Source organism: Pecten maximus, chromosome 4 (genome assembly GCF_902652985.1).
Source record: "Pecten maximus chromosome 4, xPecMax1.1, whole genome shotgun sequence".
Taxonomy (NCBI): Eukaryota; Metazoa; Mollusca; class Bivalvia; order Pectinida; family Pectinidae; genus Pecten; species Pecten maximus.
In genome coordinates this window covers 44,008,563-44,029,501 of record NC_047018.1, presented here as the reverse complement: position 1 = coordinate 44,029,501, position 20,939 = coordinate 44,008,563, and the positions used below count along the sequence as shown (strand labels likewise).

At 36.0% G+C, this 20,939-nt stretch overlaps 1 protein-coding gene across 1 annotated transcript; it reads left to right on the top strand.

Moving 5' to 3' along the window:
- The first annotated feature begins 1,992 nt into the window (after nt 1-1,992).
- LOC117326187 (inactive pancreatic lipase-related protein 1-like) lies at nt 1,993-16,541 on the top strand. Its single transcript, XM_033882831.1, has 7 exons — nt 1,993-2,124; nt 3,313-3,614; nt 3,982-4,210; nt 4,347-4,463; nt 7,663-7,785; nt 15,929-16,165; nt 16,438-16,541. The coding sequence occupies exons 1-7, from the start codon at nt 2,061-2,063 to the stop codon at nt 16,440-16,442; spliced, it is 1,077 nt and encodes a 358-aa protein (XP_033738722.1). The 5' UTR covers nt 1,993-2,060; the 3' UTR covers nt 16,443-16,541.
- Nucleotides 16,542-20,939: the final 4,398 nt, after the last annotated feature.

The window sequence follows — 20,939 nt, the reverse complement described above, 5'->3', positions numbered from 1 at the left end:
ATGTACCCTGTTTCGGAATGGACTCGTCCTCTCGCCTACGTATACATGTGAGGTATTGTGTATCCATGTGTACCAACCTGATATTGTTGTATTGTTCTTGTTTGTATGATATATTCGTGTAACGTGCAATTTCATACTACACCTGAAATAATTGATGTACAAAATATTAGGACGAAAATATTACTTATACAGGCGAATTTCTGTGACAGCAAATATCACGTGTGAAGCTCGTTGTGAGTGCATGCTGTATAAATGCTTGTTTTCGGGCTAGTTTTAGGTTATGACCATATGAACACAGGGGCTTGGCGCGAACTCCAAACTCACCCTATCCATTATATCACAATTCTATATGAAATTGTAAAAAATCCCCATGCTTTGCTATCATTATAGTGCCATTCATTCAGCTCGGCGGTAGTTTTCTGGAGTGTAATGCACATGGTCGCTCATATTTACTAGAACAAATTAAATCAGTGGTGATAACACAACAAATCGATCAACAATTCAATTGTCAATCGTGTGAATTAATCGGCTATCAAGCTTACAGCTATACCATAATGTAGAACAAAGGGAGGTAACTCTGGCCAATCACAAGAAGTATACGCGTAATTACATGTATATATCTCTCCTGCACAGTAAGTTTAAAGAGGCTTACCCGCAGACGGACCGGTAAACGGCACATCTCCGATCACTAAATAAACTTCAGTACACGTTTCTATGTGACAAAATTAGAGGCTTTCCGACTTTATTTCTTGAAAACAATTACAGAATATGTATTTAAAAGACGTTTTAAAACTCAACCTGAGAGGGAAATGTATGGAATATAACGGCAAATCTTCTTTGTAAATCGCCGCTGCCTTTGAAGTTATCACTGTGCGGCACTGTGCACGTGCTTGTTTCTTTGATGTGTCAATCAAATTAGACTCCACTTTATAGCGGGGACTTATTGCGGGTTGCGATTAAATAAATAATATTTAAAAAATGAGGTTTTAATATCACTTTTCAGCGTTTTATAAGGAAAATAAAATGAAAAACTCAACAATTCCAACAATCTGTCATGTGTAAAAAATCTTTTTCTATTAGCCAATTTTTCTGATCTCTCTGCGGGCAAGCCTCTTTAAGGAATTTTCAAAAATCACTAAAAATTCGGTATTTCCCCCCCGAAAAGAACCAAATAAGGATAACTTTTAATTACGTGTTAGCATGGAAACACCCCGTAATATTACAGACATATGTAAATATTGATGCATTTGAAAGGTAACTTAATTATCAAAAGTCACCTAATTATGACATTGTCACCCCTAAAAATCACTATTCCTGAAAAGTGGTAATACAATACCTTTCATGTTTACATAACTTGTAATAGGTTAATATGTAAGTAGAATTATACACTTTGAAACAATAGTGAAATTATAATTTCATGTAATAAAAATGAAAAAATAATCTCGACACGTTGTATGATTGTAAAATATCCCGCATTTAATTTACTATCGATGCCTTAGATTTACTTTAAGTGCCAACAGGGTCCTGATTATTTGTTATGGTCTATTAAGAGATACTTAGCAAGTCCATATATGTAAATACAAAACAATGTACTTGTATGCTGATCTTAAGCACTATAAGGTCTTATCGCTCGAGTTAACTGTGACAAAATATCGGGTCCCTATTGAGTGCAAACCCACGTGCTAGGGAGTGCAGTTCGCCCGGCGATAATCCACGTGCTATTTTCGGCAGACGTTTGTTACTTTGAACGATTTCGCCTTGAGCTTATACAGTATACAACGGTAATCTCAATTTCACTTTATTTTGATCTGAATATTCTGATCATGAGAATGTAACTGGATGACTAAAATATATCATCACCTTTAAGTATATGAGGTTTTACAGCATGTCCAAGTCTTAATATGAGTATAACCAAAGGCTGCTACGTCTGCGACACAATCTCTCATTGATATGAAACATCAAATTATTGACATATATTTGACAGATATCTATAAATATAGGGCGAGCCACTATCTACGAAAGTGACCTGTTCACGTCTTATCAGTAGAAGACTGTTCAGCATGACCTGTGGACGGATACCGGTGCTCATCCTGTTAGCTGTGTGGACTGCAGAGACATGTCTAGGTATATTTAACAAAGCGTTTTAGTTTAAACAATATCCATTAGAAATTTTCATTTTCGTTATTTCTATTCTACTATTTGTGAAATGTTTCGCGTTATTCTTTCTATGATAAAATACACTGGTTAAACCTCTCTATCATAACATGAGAAATATTTCAAAAACATTAAGCATTATTCTCAATTATTTTTGGGTTTATGAAGTCATAGACAAAAACTGGATGGGCATTCTTCAAAGACGCGAACCAATGAAAATGAGTGTAACAAATGGAATTAAATTATATGCGATAAGTAGTGACATGTGTATCATATTCAACTGGAAACTATTAATTGTTTAAATTAAAACCATTTCTACGTCAAAAGAGTACCAGAACCAGTATTATTGTCTTTGATGAATCAATGCAATTAATAAAAGGATATCTAATCTGGTGGTTTTGTATTGTTCTTAAAAATAATGATTAAAAAATATATTATAACGGGAGTTATCTCCCTTGTCGATAGAACGGTACATAAAGGTCGGAGTGATTTCTTGTTGTACTCCAGTTTCTAACCACAGTAATACGCCTCACGCGCATCAAGTTGGGCCACAAAGTTTGATCAATATGTTATCTAACTTATTTTGCGATTACATAGATAAAGTTTATGATGTTTGGCAAGCTATATGTTGAAATGTCGCTGAAATAAATCTAGCGTCACCTTTTAACTTTCGAACGTAAAGACAAGACGACCTAACGCCCGCAGCGTCCAAAACGTTTGTTACAATCTATATCTAGGCGTGACACATTATGTTTCAATATTTATACCAATGCATATTTAACCTCATATAACGTCCAACAATCGCTTTCACGTGCACTGAAACATAGTCGTGGGTTCCTGTGAAATTATATATATATATTTTTTTTTTCAAAAGTAGACACTATCATTTCGCCTTTTCGCTTAATTTTCGATTTTCATCAAGTTGTTATGTCACACTGTCCGTGGGACATTCTTTAATATCGATGTTACACTTTCAGTAAAAGAAGGCGCATCTTAGCTAGCCAAGGCTTCTGATTACGTTACACTCCAAGATGAAGAAGTAGAATTTTTCATATCAAACAGTTCAACTTTTTGTTTATGTTTATACAATTGGAGTAAACACCGAATCGCGGAGATGTTATTGTATCATGACTCGAATTTTATGTTTTGACTTTACAGGATTTCTGTTCAAAACTCAAGTTTGTTACGAACATGTGGATTGCTTCTCAAATCACAAACCATTTGACAACTCATTTGAGGCACTTCCGGAATCCCCAGAGGAAATAGATGTCACGTTTACACTGTTTATGAGAGGTGGCCCGACAAAAGGGGTCACATTTGACTACAAAGACACCAATGTCGACGTCATACGTAGTTCCGGTTTCGCTGCAAATAAACCAGTAAAGATGATTATCCACGGGTACATGAGTAGTGCTTACGAAGTCTGGGTACACAACATGACTAACGCCTTCCTATCAAGGGTAACGAACATCTTACTATCTTATTCAAATATATATTGAAAAAAATCCACCAAAAAACAAATAAACAAAACTGACGAATACTTAAAATAAATAAAAATAATTTAAAAAAAATCCCAAAAAACTAAATAACCCAAACCCCCGAAAAAACAACCTTCTATCAAGGGTACAAAGGTAAAGAGCCATCTTTCTATTTCTTTCTATTTCATTAAAGATTTATATTGAAAAAAGTTCAACTGACGAATATTGTTTTTAACCGTTGAACAATGTTTGAACGAAACTTCGGAGGAGAAACTTTTATTAAAAGGATCAAATTGCCGCACAATAATTCAGAACATTGTGTTGAGGATTTTCTTTTCGTATCTTCCAGGGTGACTTCAATGTCATAACGGTGGACTGGAAGGTTGGAGCCAGTAAGCTGTACCAACAGTCTGTCTCCAACACCAGACTAGTAGGTGCGCTTTGTGCTAAGCTCTTGTCGACATTGCGTGATGTATTTCACGTGGACATGACGAAAACTCACGTGACCGGACATAGCCTTGGCGCACAGACTGCTGGGTATATAGGAAGTAGGATTCCTGGCCTTGGCAGAATAACGGGTATATAAATTAATTATGTTGTTTGAATAAGAAAGGGAAACCGGTTCACATCGGTAGGATCATACACTAATTGCATATTATGATTTCACGATAGTTAGAGACCGTTACTAAGGGTAAATCTAATTGTTTTCGATAGGTCTGGATCCGGCCGGGCCCCTATTCGAAGATTACACTCCAGAAGTTCGTCTTGATCCTTCAGACGCTTTGTTTGTCGACATCATTCACACGGACGCTGTGCCCATCCATGATGCCGGTAAATAATGATAATTGGATGTTAAGAAAAAACGTAAACACAACAGATTAACAACAAATACCGACAGAATACTGGGAAACAAAAGGTTGTGTCACGTGTTAATGTTCCGTGTAAATGATATATTTTATGGTTGATATTGGTTTATATGCTCTTTACCAATATCAAATATTCACTCTACCAATATCTACTGGACAAACTACCAATCTCCAATGTTCACTCTGCCAATATATAATGTTCACTCTACCAATATACAATGTTCACTCTACCAATATGTAATGTTCACTCTACCAATATACAATGTTCACTCTACCAATATATAATGTTCACTCTACCAATATACAATGTTCACTCTACCAATATATAATGTTCACTCTACCAATATGTAATGTTAACTCTACCAATATATAACGTTCACTCTACCAATATATAATGTTCACTCTACCAATATATAATGTTCACTCTACCAATATATAATGTTCACTCTACCAATATATAATGTTAACTCTACCAATATGTAATGTTCACTCTACCAATATGTAATGTTCACTCTACCAATATATAAAGTTCACTCTACCAATATATAATGTTCACTCTACCAATATATAATGTTCACTCTACCAATATGTAATGTTCACTCTACCAATATGTAATGTTCACTCTACCAATATATAATGTTCACTCTACCAATATATAATGTTCACTCTACCAATATATAATGTTCACTCTACCAATATGTAATGTTCACTCTACCAATATATAATGTTCACTCTACCAATATATAATGTTCACTCTACCAATATATAATGTTCACTCTACCAATATATAATGTTCACTCTACCAATATGTAATGTTCACTCTACCAATATGTAATGTTCACTCTACCAATATGTAATGCTCACACTACCAATATGTAATGTTAACTCTACCAATATGTAATGTTCACTCTACCAATATGTAATGTTCACTCTACCAATATATAATGTTCACTCTACCAATATATAATGTTCACTCTACCAATATATAATGTTCACTCTACCAATATGTAATGTTCACTCTACCAATATATAATGTTCACTCTACCATATAGTAATGTTCACTCTACCAATATATAATGATCACTCTACCAATATATAATGTTCACTCTACCAATATGTAATGTTCACTCTACCAATATATAATGATCACTACAATAGAATGTCACTCTACCAATATATAATGTTCACTCTACCAATATATAATGTTCACTCTACCAATATATAATGTTCACTCTACCAATATATAATGTTCACTCTACCAATATATAATGTTCACTCTACCAATATGTAATGTTCACTCTACCAATATATAATGTTCACTCTACCAATATATAATGTTCACTCTACCAATATGTAATGTTCACTCTACCAATATGTAATGTTCACTCTACCAATATATAATGTTCACTCTACCAATATATAATGTTCACTCTACCAATATATAATGTTCACTCTACCAATATATAATGTTCACTCTACCAATATATAATGTTCACTCTACCAATATATAATGTTCACTCTACCAATATATAATGTTCACTCTACCAATATATAATGTTCACTCTACCAATATATAATGTTCACTCTACCAATATATAATGTTCACTCTACCAATATGTAATGTTCACTCTACCAATATATAATGTTCACTCTACCAATATATAATGTTCACTCTACCAATATATAATGTTCACTCTACCAATATATAATGTTCACTCTACCAATATATACTGTTCACTCTACCAATATATAATGTTCACTCTACCAATATGTAATGTTCACTCTACCAATATGTAATGTTCACTCTACCAATATATAATGTTCACTCTACCAATATGTAATGTTCACTCTACCAATATGTAATGTCACTCTACCAATATATAATGTTCACTCTACCAATATGTAATGTTCACTCTACCAATATGTAATGTTCACTCTACCAATATGTAATGTTCACTCGACCAATATATAATGTTCACTCTACCAATATGTAATGTTCACTCTACCCATATCTATCACTATACCTTATGTAAGATTCTCGCCTTATTATTGGTCAATTCCTAATCACATGACCTGAAACAATATGCAGTGTCAGAAACAGCGGTCAACATTGCCGTGGGATATTGCAATGTTCCCCGCTCCGCCCGAAAACGTACGATTGTTTCTTACGGAAAATCCCGAACATTGAGAAGGGAGACAATTCTTACAAACGCAACAGTGTAGTTGTTACATAGATAAAGAGAACTGTACCAGATAAAACAGATTTTTTTCACTAGGAAATTTTTCTATTCGGTATAATAAAATAAATAGTGCCCTTGTCTGAGGGGAATATGGAGGATTGTTTCCCCTCGAGAACATTATCTTCCCTCGCCTATCGGCTCGGGAAGATAATGTTCCCTCGGGAAAACAATCCTCCATATTCCCCTCAGACAAGGGCACTATTTATATAATGTTCACTCTACCAATATATAATGTTCACTCTACCAATATGTAATGTTCACTCTACCAATATATAATGTTCACTCTACCAATATATAATGTTCACTCTACCAATATATAATGTTCACTCTACCAATATGTAATGCTCACTCTACCAATATATAATGTTCACTCTACCAATATGTAATGTTCACTCTACCAATATGTAATGTTCACTCTACCAATATATAATGTTCACTCTACCAATATGTAATGTTCACTCTACCAATATATAATGTTCACTCTACCAATATATAATGTTCACTCTACCAATATGTAATGCTCACTCTACCAATATATAATGTTCACTCTACCAATATGTAATGTTCACTCTACCAATATGTAATGTTCACTCTACCAATATATAATGTTCACTCTACCAATATATAATGTTCACTCTACCAATATGTAATGTTCACTCTACCAATATATAATGTTCACTCTACCAATATGTAATGTTAACTCTACCAATATATAATGTTCACTCTACCAATATATAATGTTCACTCTACAAACATATAATGCTCACTCTACCAATATATAATGTTCACTCTACCAATCTCCAATAGGCCCTCTACCAATGTACATTGGTCACTGTTCCAATATCCAGGTTTAGAGACACACAAATTGTTGAGCCCTTTATGACGAATCAGATATCTAATCAGTACTTTTGTATTATGTTTCAGGATTCGGAATGAAAAAACCGTGCGGCCACATTGATTTCTACCCGAATGGACTGAATGAACAGCCCGGATGTCCACCCCCAGTCAGTACCACGCTCGAGCAACTGGTGTCCATGGCTTTCACAAGTACGTAGGTTCTGGAATTACGTCATCATTGCCTTTACAGATATATAGGCCTTAACGTTGAGCGTCAACAATAGTAGCTTAACTATAGCATAAGCGAACTCACTTTGGTTTCATATAATGCGCATGTGTAGGGAAACCAGAAGTTACCATGCGCATGTCTAGTCGACTTTGTCTCAACCACCGATTTTCTTTTGTTCGACTAAAGCAACTAGACCTCACTTGCGCATGCGTCACCATTGAAGGTACGGCAGTGATTGGTTGTTAATACGCAATCACGTAAGACGGAACAGCCTGAATAGTAAAAGTTGGCGTTCGAAGTAGGCTGATCACCTTCACATGTGGTATGATGACCCCGCGGGGCAGTGCTTGGTAAGAGCGTATTGTCCATGCACTTTGATGGTGCAAGAGATGATACTACTGTAGCGGAACTGGACCGGGTCGATCATCGGCGACCAGGTAGCTCAATCGGTAGAGCATCCGGCTAGTGTTCGGAGGTCCCGGGTTCGAACCCCGGTCTGGCCGTGCATTTTTCCACTCCTACTACATTTGGTGCCGTTGACCAAACCTTGTTTCAAGTGAGGTGAATACTTGACAAGGGGATACCCGAACCTGGGTTGTGAGTTGTGAGGTCTTCGGGGTCGAAGACTTGAACAAAAGGAGGGAAGAGTGTAGCGGAACTGGACCGGGTCAATCATCGGCGACCAGGTAGCTCAATCGGTAGAGCATCCGGCTAGTGTTCGGAGGTCCCGGGTTCGAACCCCGGTCTGGCCGTGCATTTTTCCACTTCTACTACACTACCTTTGGCACATAATGTAAATCGGTTCAAAGAGTTTCGAAAATATAGACTATAATGTACTTTCTGGCAATCGGCAGGTTACCAAGGTTAGTCTAGATTGTATCATCAACCGTTTAAAACATGGTCAGGTTACCAAGGTTAGACAGTAGGTAACATCATAACCGTTTAAAACACGACATGGTTACCATGGTTAGACAGTAGGTAAGATCACAACCGTTTAAACATGACAAGGTTACCAAAGTTAGATTAGCAGGTAACATATCAGAACCGTTTAAAACATGACCACGTTACCAAGGTTAGACTAGTAGATAACATCACAACCGTTTAAAACATGACCACGTTACCAAGGTTAGACTAGTAGATAACATCACAGCCGTTTAAAACATGACCACGTTACCAAGGTTAGAATAGTAGATAACATCACAACCGTTTAAAACATGACCACGTTACCAAGGCCAGACTAGTAGATAACATCACAACCGTTTAAAACATGACCACGTTACCAAGGTTAGACTAGTAGATAACATCACAGCCGTTTAAAACATGACCACGTTACCAAGGTTAGACTAGTAGATAACATCACAACCGTTTTAAAACATGACCACGTTACCAAGGCTAGACTAGTAGATAACATCACAACCGTTTAAAACATGACCACGTTACCAAGGTTAGACTAGTAGATAACATCACAGCCGTTTAAAACATGACCACGTTACCAAGGCTAGACTAGTAGATAACATCACAACCGTTTAAAACATGACCACGTTACCAAGGTTAGACTAGTAGATAACATCACAGCCGTTTAAAACATGACCACGTTACCATGGTTAGACAGTAGGTAACATCACAACCGTTTAAAACATGACCACGTTACCAAGGCCAGACTAGTAGATAACATCACAACCGTTTAAAACATGACCACGTTACCAAGGTTAGACTAGTAGATAACATCACAGCCGTTTAAAACATGACCACGTTACCAAGGTTAGACTAGTAGATAACATCACAACCGTTTAAAACATGACCACGTTACCAAGGCTAGACTAGTAGATAACATCACAACCGTTTAAAACATGACCACGTTACCAAGGTTAGACTAGTAGATAACATCACAGCCGTTTAAAACATGACCACGTTACCAAGGTTAGAATAGTAGATAACATCACAGCCGTTTAAAACATGACCACGTTACCATGGTTAGACAGTAGGTAACATCACAGCCGTTTAAAACATGACCACGTTACCAAGGCCAGACTAGTAGATAACATCACAACCGTTTAAAACATGACCACGTTACCAAGGTTAGACTAGTAGATAACACCACAGCCGTTTAAAACATGACCACGTTACCAAGGTTAGACTAGTAGATAACATCACAACCGTTTAAAACATGACCACGTTACCAAGGCTAGACTAGTAGATAACATCACAACCGTTTAAAACATGACCACGTTACCAAGGTTAGACTAGTAGATAACATCACAGCCGTTTAAAACATGACCACGTTACCAAGGTTAGAATAGTAGATAACATCACAACCGTTTAAAACATGACCACGTTACCAAGGCTAGACTAGTAGATAACATCACAACCGTTTAAAACATGACCACGTTACCAAGGTTAGACTAGTAGATAACATCACAGCCGTTTAAAACATGACCACGTTACCATGGTTAGACAGTAGGTAACATCACAGCCGTTTAAAACATGGCCTGGTTAACAATGGAGAACTGGTAAGTATTTTATGACTTTGATAACTTACTACATGTTTACTGAGGTACTATATTTTAGATACATATATCGCATATTTAAAATGAAATACATTTATAACAAGTGTCCGTCTAGGCCTTTTTCAAGTAGGGTTTATAAATCATTATGGTGATTATCTCTGAACATAGTATCAAAATAATCTGATAAGACGTCCACTTATTGTTTTATCCACCATACGGCTATCAATTGGAATTTGTGATTGTTTTTTGTCCGTCTCCCTCCTCTTGACCCCCATCCTCCGTACTTATCCCGATGACTTTGTAGTAGTGGCCTTCTGGAGTAGCGCGTCCTAACAGTGCATTTACGGGGGTGGGATAGCCGGATAAACTTGAACTACTTCTTTTGTCTCGTTGGTGACTAATAAAACTAAATTTAATTATTCTCAGTATACACATCTAATAAGATTGTTCTACATGGACGTCAATTAACCATGCTATACCAGTTTAAACTTAACACGACATTCTTCTCATATGTAACTCAATACTTTTATTAAGTTTCTTATTAAATCGGACTCCTTCCGTCCTTCCATTCGTACATATGTGTCCATCAATCAGTTGGCTTCAATGATTTTAGATATTTCTCTATTACCATGGAAACAAAAAGTCAGAAATTTATAATTTACCATTTCGTTTATGCCGGTAGCAAGTCGCCGATAACATAATTAACATAATTAACATAATAGGTAAATCAATTTTGGCTTCATCATAGTCATTTGAACGCTTGTTTAGGATATTCCACTCTGGTTCACATGTACCTGAGAATTTGTTACAGTCTTCGTGTATTATAATGAATACCGGGGTTTCATTTCTACCAAATTTAAATCTAGCCCCAGTAACGTCTGAAAATGTGCTTTACACCCTAGGGGAGGTCCAAATACACGTATACTGTAACTAATTCTCAGGTCCCTGTGTTACACACTAGGACAGGTCCAAATACACGTATACATTAACCAATTCTCAGGTCCCTGTGTTACACACTAGGAAAGGTCCAAATACACGTATACTGTAACTAATTCTCAGGTCCCTGTGTTACACACTAGGTAAGGTCCAAATACACGTATACCGTAACTAATTCTCAGGTCCCTGTGTTACACACTAGGAAAGGGCCAAATACACGTATACTGTAACTAATTCTCAGGTCCCTGTGTTACAAACTAGGGGAGGTTCAAATACACGTATACTGTAACTAATTCTCAGGTCCCTGTGTTACACAATAGGAAAGGTCCAAATACACGTATACTGTAACTAATTCTCATGTCCCTGTGTTACACACTGGGAAAGGTCCAAATACACGTAGACTGTAACTAATTCTCAGGTCCCTGTGTTACCGATAGGAAAGGTCCAAATACACGTATACTGTAACTAATTCTCAGGTCCCTGTGTTACACAATAGGAAAGGTCCAAATACACGTATACTGTAACTAATTCTCAGGTCCCTGTGTTACACACTAGGGGATGTCCAAATACACGTATACTGTAACTGATTCTTAGGTCCCTGTGCTCTGGTTAACGTTATTGACTGTTAATCGGTCTGCTGAAAGGCTTGTTACGATTTTTATAGCAGTGTGCCATGGAAACAGTTGAAACTACTTAATTTACATTGGTATAGAGAGTCAGGTAACAATCACGCTATTGACCTTGTGCCTTTTTGCTGCCGGTGACATTTCATGTTTGCTTTTTCTCCGTTACCATAGAAACAACTGGTCATAAATACATTTACGGTTTGCAAGCTTTTCCGACCTGCACCTGAAAACCGTTCCACTGATCTCTATAAACCTTTGTCACATATCGGATAGTATCCTAGGTATATATATTTTCTATGGCTGAAGTTCCGCTTTAAAATATTCGTTATTGCCATGTAATCTGTTCAAGATATTTTGATGTGAAGTTCTCACGTTGTCAAAAAGTTGACCACCCACAGAGTGTTTTCCATTCGTATGACTTCATAGTGATAACCATATCAATTGCGGATCGCGGAGGAAAATGTCACGCTTTCTGATCCTTGTCTTCAATTTCTAAGTGGTGTAAAGTCGTGAAAATAAATTAAGAAAAAAAAAAAAAACAGAAAAAAAGGAAAATAGTGGACAATTGTAATTTCTAAAACAACTTTCGCAAAAAAAATATAATAATAATAATAAAAAACGCGAAATTTTGTGAAATAATAGTACAAGAAATAATAATAAAAACCCTGATAATTGTTCGCACGCTTTCAGTACCTTACACCATTATACTAAACACCTCACGTCCCATCAGGCACGTTTCCTGTTGTAGCGCGATACATCGCCACGTCAGAGGTGTAGAATGTATCCGTCCAAAGTGTCAACCGCCCAGCTCTACGCTAATCGTTGTAGTGCTTTCTGTGAGAAATAAGTATGGTGTAAGTTATCTGGATACTGTAAATGTGCTGATTTTGGCGGGCTAAGATTTTAGCGCATTACCTTTGAACAGATTAATGCAGTGATGAATTACTTTAAACAGTATTTTATTTAATCTATGTACATTGTATATAAAAATGCAAAAAATATAAGTTCAAAATTTGTAAAAGGATCTGAAAATAAGCTTAAAGCTGGTACCAATCCATCTCCCTCAGAAGTTCAGCATGATGTTATCTAGCATAGTGATAAATTCACAGCACTGCTTAATCATTTTATAATTTATATAGATAGTAATATAAATGAAAATGTATTAAAACATAAGATGTACATTCAAGGAATGAAAAGTCAGTTAAGAACATTGATGACACATAGCGATGAATAAGAGCACCAATGTTATTTGCTATAGGAAAGACTGTGTACAATGTGTGATAATTCAATCTTGCTTGTAGCAAGCATCTTCATTGGCTGAAAAATATGTTACCAGCCTATAATTAAAAAATGACGTCGCCGTTTGTAACGTCGCTTTTGATTGGCTGATACAGCGGCGTAACAATTTCTGAGAGAAAAGATTTCGTCAATAAAAGTAGATGTCCACAGAGATCGTGTGTAGTAGATTAAATTAAAGTTTACAGAGCGCAAATCGCTAAAATAAAATTAGCACTAAAATGTGTACGTTTGCAGTACCTGTTAGGCTCGATTCATATTACAAAAGGTCTTATCAACTATTACACAAAAAAAAAACAAAAAACAAAAAACAAAAAAAACAACAACAATGACAACGTTAAATCTGAATTAATTGACTAATGTAGTATGTCTCGAATAATGAATAAAACTGCATCATACAGCTGTTTGGTCCTTCTGGGACTCGACAGTGATGTTTGGGACATCATACAGCTGTTTGGTCCTTCTAGGACTCGTCAGTGACGCTAGTGACATCATACAGCTGTTTAATCCTTCTAGAATTCGTCAGTAATGTTAGGGACATCATACAGCTGTTTGGTCCTTCTAAGACTTGTCAGTGATGTTAGGGACATCATACAGCTGTTAAGTTTTTCTAGGATTCGTCAGTGATGTTAGGGACATCATACAGCTGTTAAGTTTTTCTAGGATTCGTCAGTGATGTTAGGGACATCATACAGCTGTTTGGTCCTTCTAGGACTCGTCAGTGACGCTAGTGACACCATACAGCTGTTTGGTCCTTCTGTGACTCGTCAATGATGTAAGGGACAACATACAGCTGTTTCGTCCTTCTAGGACTCGTCAGTGATGTTAGGGACACCATAAAGCTGTTTGGTCCTTCTAGGATTCATCAGTAATTTTAGGGACATCATACAGCTGTTTGGTCCTTCTAGAACTCGTCAGTGATGTTTGGGACATCATACAGCTGTTTGGTCCTTCTGTGACTCGTCAGTGATGTTAGGGACAACATACAGCTGTTTCGTCCTTCTAGGACTCGTCAGTAATTTTAGGGACATCATACAGCTGTTCGGTCCTTCTAGGACTCGTCAGTGATGTTAGGGACACCATACAGCTGTTTCGTCCTTCTAGGACTCGTCAGTGATGTCAGGGACATCATACAGCTGTTTGGTCCTTCTAGAACTCGTCAGTGATGTTTCGGACATCATACAGCTGTTTGGTCCTTCTAGAACTCGTCAGTGATGTTTGGGACATCAATGGTCCTTCTGTGACTCGTCAATGATGTAAGGGACAACATACAGCTGTTTCGTCCTTCTAGGACTCGTCAGTGATGTTAGGGACACCATACAGCTGTTTGGCCCTTCTAGGATTCATCAGTAATGTTAGGGACATCATACAGCTGTTCGGTTCTTCTAGGACTCGTCAGTGATGTCAGGGACATCATACAGCTGTTTGGTCCTTCTAGGACTCGTCAATGATGTTAGTGACATCATACAGCTGTTTCGTTTTTCTAGGACTCGTCAGTAATGTTAGGGGTATCATACAGATATTTGGTCCTTCTAGAACTCGTAAGTGATGTTTGGGACATCATACAGCTGTTTGGTCCTTCTGAAACTCGTCAATGATGTCTTACATATTTTAATTTTTAATTTTTGGGAATTTAAAAGAATTCATGTGATAAGGTGGCAAACAGATTACGGCAACCATCGGTCACTACATTTTATATATTTAAATAAAACAACAGTACTTTATTTAAATCCAACTGATTGTACAAAAGACACTCACGGTATTAACACATTTAAATGTAAAGTGTGGGTCGGGTAAGTAGAGGCAAAATGAATTAAAATGCATCATACACGGGGAGTGGCAAAAGTCTAAAAGATTAAAAGACTAATGTCTACAGGAAGTGTCTACCACCTGGGAACTCAAAGGATTGTACAAAAGCACTCACGACATTAGCACATTCCAATACAAATTAAAAGTCAGATATAGTACGAAGTAAGAAAACATGTTGATTAGCATTGTAAAGAACAATTACATGTAGATAAAAAAATACTACGTGTCATTCGTAGATATGTAGCAAATAAAGTAATTCCGAGGTCATTGAAATTTGTCAGTTTGAGCGTTTTTTTCGAAGATTAAATTGTGTCAAGAGAATAAATATTTGGCGTTCTTTTATGTTAGCAGTTTGTCTGTTCATGGTTAATCGCAAATTGACGATTATTTTTAGCAATACCAGTGTTGAAAAAATCTCCAAATTCCTCACATCTTATGCAGTAACTTTATATACCACCTTAGTCGTCACCACGTGATACAGTAATGTAATACAAAATCTAATTAAAATCTAGATGGTCATTCTCACTACGTTACATGAACATCTAACAACATCCCATATGGGGTCACGTTCTGATGACCTTTGATATATGCGTTATGTCACTTTCAGGGCGAATTGCCTATTTGTCGATGAAACTGAAGCAAACCATTTCGTCACAGCATGCATCTGAAGCAAACCATTTCGGCACAGTATTATTTAGCTATATGCTTGATGGGACGAAATGACTCGAAACAAATTGACAGATAATGCAAGATATGCCAGTCATGCTAATTCGCACATATAAAATTCACTTCTAAGATTCTGGAAGTAGTCATTTGATTGGCTAATCTAAAAGGTCACCTTGACGTGACCCATAATTGGATGTTGTTAGATGTTCATGTAACGTTGTGAGAATGACCATCTAGATTTTAATTAGATTGTGTAATACACAGCCTATCCCTTTCTTCCCCAGATGCGTTTGAGTCTGTGGCTTGCAGTCACGAACGGGCCGAAGGCTTGTTTACGGAGTCGTTACTGCAGGGTTCCTGTCAGTTTACCGCCCACCCCTGCTCCTCCTACGACGACTATGTGGCCGGAAGATGTCCAGGGTGCGGCGCCGGACCATGTCCGGTTATGGGCTACGACTCTAACCTTGGCAATCGGACAGGAAGCTTCTTCTTGACCACATCCGGTCACTCACCGTACTGTCGTGAGTATAAATTTGTTCAATAGGAAATTATTTACATACAAGTCCAGGTGGTCAATGGTATTAAACAATAGTTAAACATATTTTGATTTATAAGGTGTAATCGGTCTCCAAAATATATAATCAAATGATATGGAACCTATAAAAACACCCCACTTACAAAGCACGACGAATATGTTTTTAAACGACATATATACCAACATACCATTGCCTAATATGTCTTACAAAGCTGTGTTATCATTTTTTTCTATTTTCTATTTTTTTTTTCATTTCAGAGTAATTACCAGCCTTCGGTATATTACAACTTATTGCGATTCGGAGAACCCACTTTGAGTTCATTTGTTAATGACTTTAAGATAAATATGTTTTAAAACAACAATATCCTTTGTGAATGTTATTGTCACCTTCCGACTTGATTATCCCAAGTTTCCAGCCCGTATCGCCTTATACGTCATATCTTAGTACTTCTTCAAGCAAAAAATAAAACAATCGGTAACATTTCACTGAGCAACATTAAGTGTTATCTACAAAATAGCATACAAGTCTCAATATCGATTTCAACACGCTATTTTACTTTAGGACTTGCACTGCATTTGATAAAAAAATAAACTTAATATGTTTTTCTGTTCAATCCTTATTTAAACTGCTAACGTTACGCAAAATCCAGTAGTGATGTCAATATGTAATATCTAAAACACATTTCCTATGGTTAAGTGTTTTCCTTAATTGTCTACCTGGTCCGTTCAGAGTTTGTTGGGATTGTCTACAATGTCGGGCACTCAGTACATTTACCACGTCCACGTCAAATAAAGAAAAGAACAAATTGTAATTAACATATCTGCTAATTAATTATAATATATAATGAGTCATAGGCTGTCTTCGGCCTAGCGACACGAGTACACACAACCGAACTCAAGAATTATCTTTTACAATTTCGCTCAATGTATGGTATGGTTTGGTTTGATTTATTTTATTTAACATCCTATTTACAACCAGGGTCATTTAAGGACGTGCCTGGTATGGTGTCAGCAGTATACCTCAACTCCCTCGTAGGAGTATACCGTTTCCATGACGTCACAAGGATGAACATTATTTAGATGACGAAGAGGAAATAAAGGGAAAAATATCAACATAGCCACGGCGGAACAGGAAACAATAGATGGTGATCTAATATTGACATTTATTTCACTTCCGGATTCAATTTCATTTTGAGGATCAACACGACAGGCCGACATGGTCTACTCATTTTGAAGATCCATCTAAATAGAAGACTGTTAAGAAGCTGTATGTGCCTAATATCGCTACTTTGGTCAAATTTAACAATAACTAAACATTTCTAAGTTATGCTTCTTGTCAAATGTAATAGCTGGTAATGCACTTGTCATGAAATTTTCTAAACTTTTAGGCAAAACGTGTGAAAAATACATATGGAAAAAACATATGGAAAATGCATGTGGAAATGGATACAACCATGCCATTATGTTAAGAAGTGCCTATGTGAAGCAATATGGCATTTCTTTGACCAGCGCTGTTTCTATACATTACAAGCGTCACATTGAATTTGTTTGGAACTTAACATGCACAAATGACATAAAACGAGGTATTCTATGATTAAATATGCTCCTTTTATTTAAAAATCTGCACACTTGCCTCGAACTCTGCAATTGAACTAATTTAGAAAAAAAAAAAAAAAAAAAAACAAGAAAAAACACCAAAAACAAAACAAACAAACCTTGCTATATTATGAGTTTTTCTAAATATATATTCATATGTAGTATGATAAATGTGTATGTCATCTTTAATATTGTGTGAGGTTCCTTAATTTTATAATGCTTTAGACACTTCTGAGTATAATGGAATGGTTGTTATGTACAATATATATCATCTACATGATCTGCACAACTTCTCCAGAAACATGCATCTTCGTATGTTTTTCAAACACTAACAAACAGCGTAGCAAATTACGTGTCAAAAGCAAGGCTGAAAGTGAGTCCCGTAATAATTGTTCAAGTTACCTCTGTTAAAAGTTGAACCAGAGTAGTGTTTACTGGCTCGTTAAAATATCACTGGATATGTTATTTAGGCACCTCTTAAAACTCCCCGTAAAAACATACAGTTGACCTACATGTATTAAGGTTAAACGAGTACACACGAACTTAGCGAAATCATTATCATGAATATATCGTGTGTTTGATCGCAATAATAACTATTGGTTGTTTCAGTGCTAAGAGTTTACACAGATCTCATTTTCGGTGACTGCTGGTTGTAATACATATAAACAGTGCATTATTTGTTGGTTAAAGGGACATTTCTTCGTTTGAATAAAGTGTAGGTCGCCAAAATAAAACTTACTGGGAAATGTGTATTTTCCCCAAGTAGTAAAAGTTATAATCTTTACATTAATACGGCAGTTTTAATCCCAAGGGAAACCAAAGTGATTCAAGTATTGAAAATCCTAAAAAATCATAATTCGACCCGAATTATCACTAATCGCCGCAAAGACAGGCGGTACTTGTGTACGAAACGACATTTTGCTGTACATTTAGGCGTTACTTTCATTACTGGTAGGCACAAAAAGTCATATAATCCTCATTCGGGCATAGAATTTATCAATAGTAATTTTGCACATTTCTGATGTCCAAATGAAGGAATGTCCCTTTAAGTACTTGCCTGTGGTTGATAGTTGGAATTTTACCCGAAAAGTGAAGTCAACCATGTTCGATACTTGTTAATATGAAAAGTAGCTGCGTTGTCGCCACCCTAGTTTTGATTTTAAGGGATATGTCATTATCCGGATTCGACCTAATTATCTGTAGTCGATAAAAACAGAAGACGTTTATACTCCCGAAACATCTGGTATATACTCCTTGTCCTTTCTAAGGTCTCCATACAAATGTATTATTTCGTTATATTTTGCCCTCGCTTATTTCGGTTTAGTGTATTTTTTGGCAGTATAATTCCTGCCCAATGTACAGGTTGTTTACTGGATTAAGGCGCAATACGTAATTTTAGAAATAAGAAAAAAGTTTTAAACAGAAACAGTCGATACCAGCATTTTAAATAATAACAAAAAGAAAAATTTGAAACAGCAAGCATTTCATGTAATATAAATGTTAACATAATTGAGCATCGTTTACGTGAACAAAGGGATATACAGGTATGTTGTCATTGTTCATCACCATCGTTAGGACATGGTTCCATTTTCAAAATTATAAAGGTTCAGTTAGGACTTGAAAATATTGAAGTATAAAGATTTGTCATTACCCAAAAAGGTAAGTATTTGCAGATTTAAATGGTATCATTTCATGTAATGTAGCTGTTAATTTAGCAGAATTGACACTTATAATAATACATGTACATAAGCTTAGAGGATTTATAAATCAAGATACCCGATAACATGTTAAGGATTACATAGAATTAACACTTATGATACCATCGAAACAGAGTATAAAGACTGATAATAGAATAAAAAATATTTCGATTTTCGGAGAAAAAAAAAATTATGGTAGCATGTAAACGTTAAGAATTACAGATAATTAAGACTTATGACAGCAGAAAGAATTACGATAACATTTGGGAAAACAGAGAATTAAGACTTATCATTACTCACAAACGTAAAGAGTTAAATAATTTTGACTTAATAAAAAGGTAGGGAATGACAAAATTAAGAAATCGTAGACGTGAAACATTACAGAATTAAGATATCGTAGACGTGAAACATTACAGAATTAAGATATCGTAGACGTGAATCATTACAGAATTAAGATATCGTAGACGTAAAACATTACAGAATTAAGATATCGTAGATGTGAATCATTATAGAATTAATATATCGTAGATGTGAATCATTATAGAATTAAGATATCGTAGACGTGAATCATTACAGAATTAAGAGCTATCATAACACAATGACGTTAAATGTTTCAAAATTCGTCTAACTTTAGATTCATATTAACTATTACGGATATCTATATTACTTAAAGTTACATGCAAAGACTGTGTATTTTAAGCATTAGATATTTACGAGGAAGTCATGCATAACACGAACAAAATATCTATATTCACTTTGATAGGTGATTTTATTTATGTTTGCGGCGGTTGGTTCTTCCTTGTCAAAACATGCAGCATTGGTCCAACACATTGTAATTTGAATACCACACCTACTTAACAGGGTGAAAGATTGATTGTTTTCTAGTAAAACATGTGATCACTCGAGACATACCATTGGATTAATTGCCTTGTCTCTGTCCATCACTTAAGCATGGCACTTCCTCATATCATCACCAACTACGTTCATATATCTAGGGGCCGCGGTGGCCGAGTGGTTAAGTTGTCCCATCACTTCATCACTTCATCTCGAGTTCGAAATCCACGTGAGGCAGTTGCCTGGTACTGACCGTAGGCCGGTGGTTTTTCTCAGGGTACTCCGGCTTTCCTCCACCTCCAAAACCTGGCACGTCCTTAAACGACTCTGGCTGTTAATAGGACGTTAAACAAAATAAACCAGTAAACCAAACCATATATTAACAATTACGTTAATATATTACGTCATTCCGTCCATTTTCCGTCATGACAGCTTTAAATTTTACTTGTCAATAAATACCAGATGCGGGATACACTTAACACTAAAAGCAAAAGTATTCTTAATATTAATTAGAGTTCTAAGATATGTATATTTAATAATTTATATTTTACGGGAGAAGACGGATTATAAGTTTTAAACTTGTGTATGATCTCATTTGTATATTTGCATATAAGAAATGTATTTGAATCAACG

Coding starts and splice junctions, on each gene's coding strand:
- LOC117326187 (XM_033882831.1), top strand. CDS start 2,061: ATGACCTGTGGACGGATACCGGTGCTCATCCTGTTAGCTGTGTGGACT. Junction 4,464..7,662: donor TGTGCCCATCCATGATGCCG/GTAAATAATGAT, acceptor ATTATGTTTCAG/GATTCGGAATGAAAAAACCG. Junction 7,786..15,928: donor GGTGTCCATGGCTTTCACAA/GTACGTAGGTTC, acceptor TTTCTTCCCCAG/ATGCGTTTGAGTCTGTGGCT.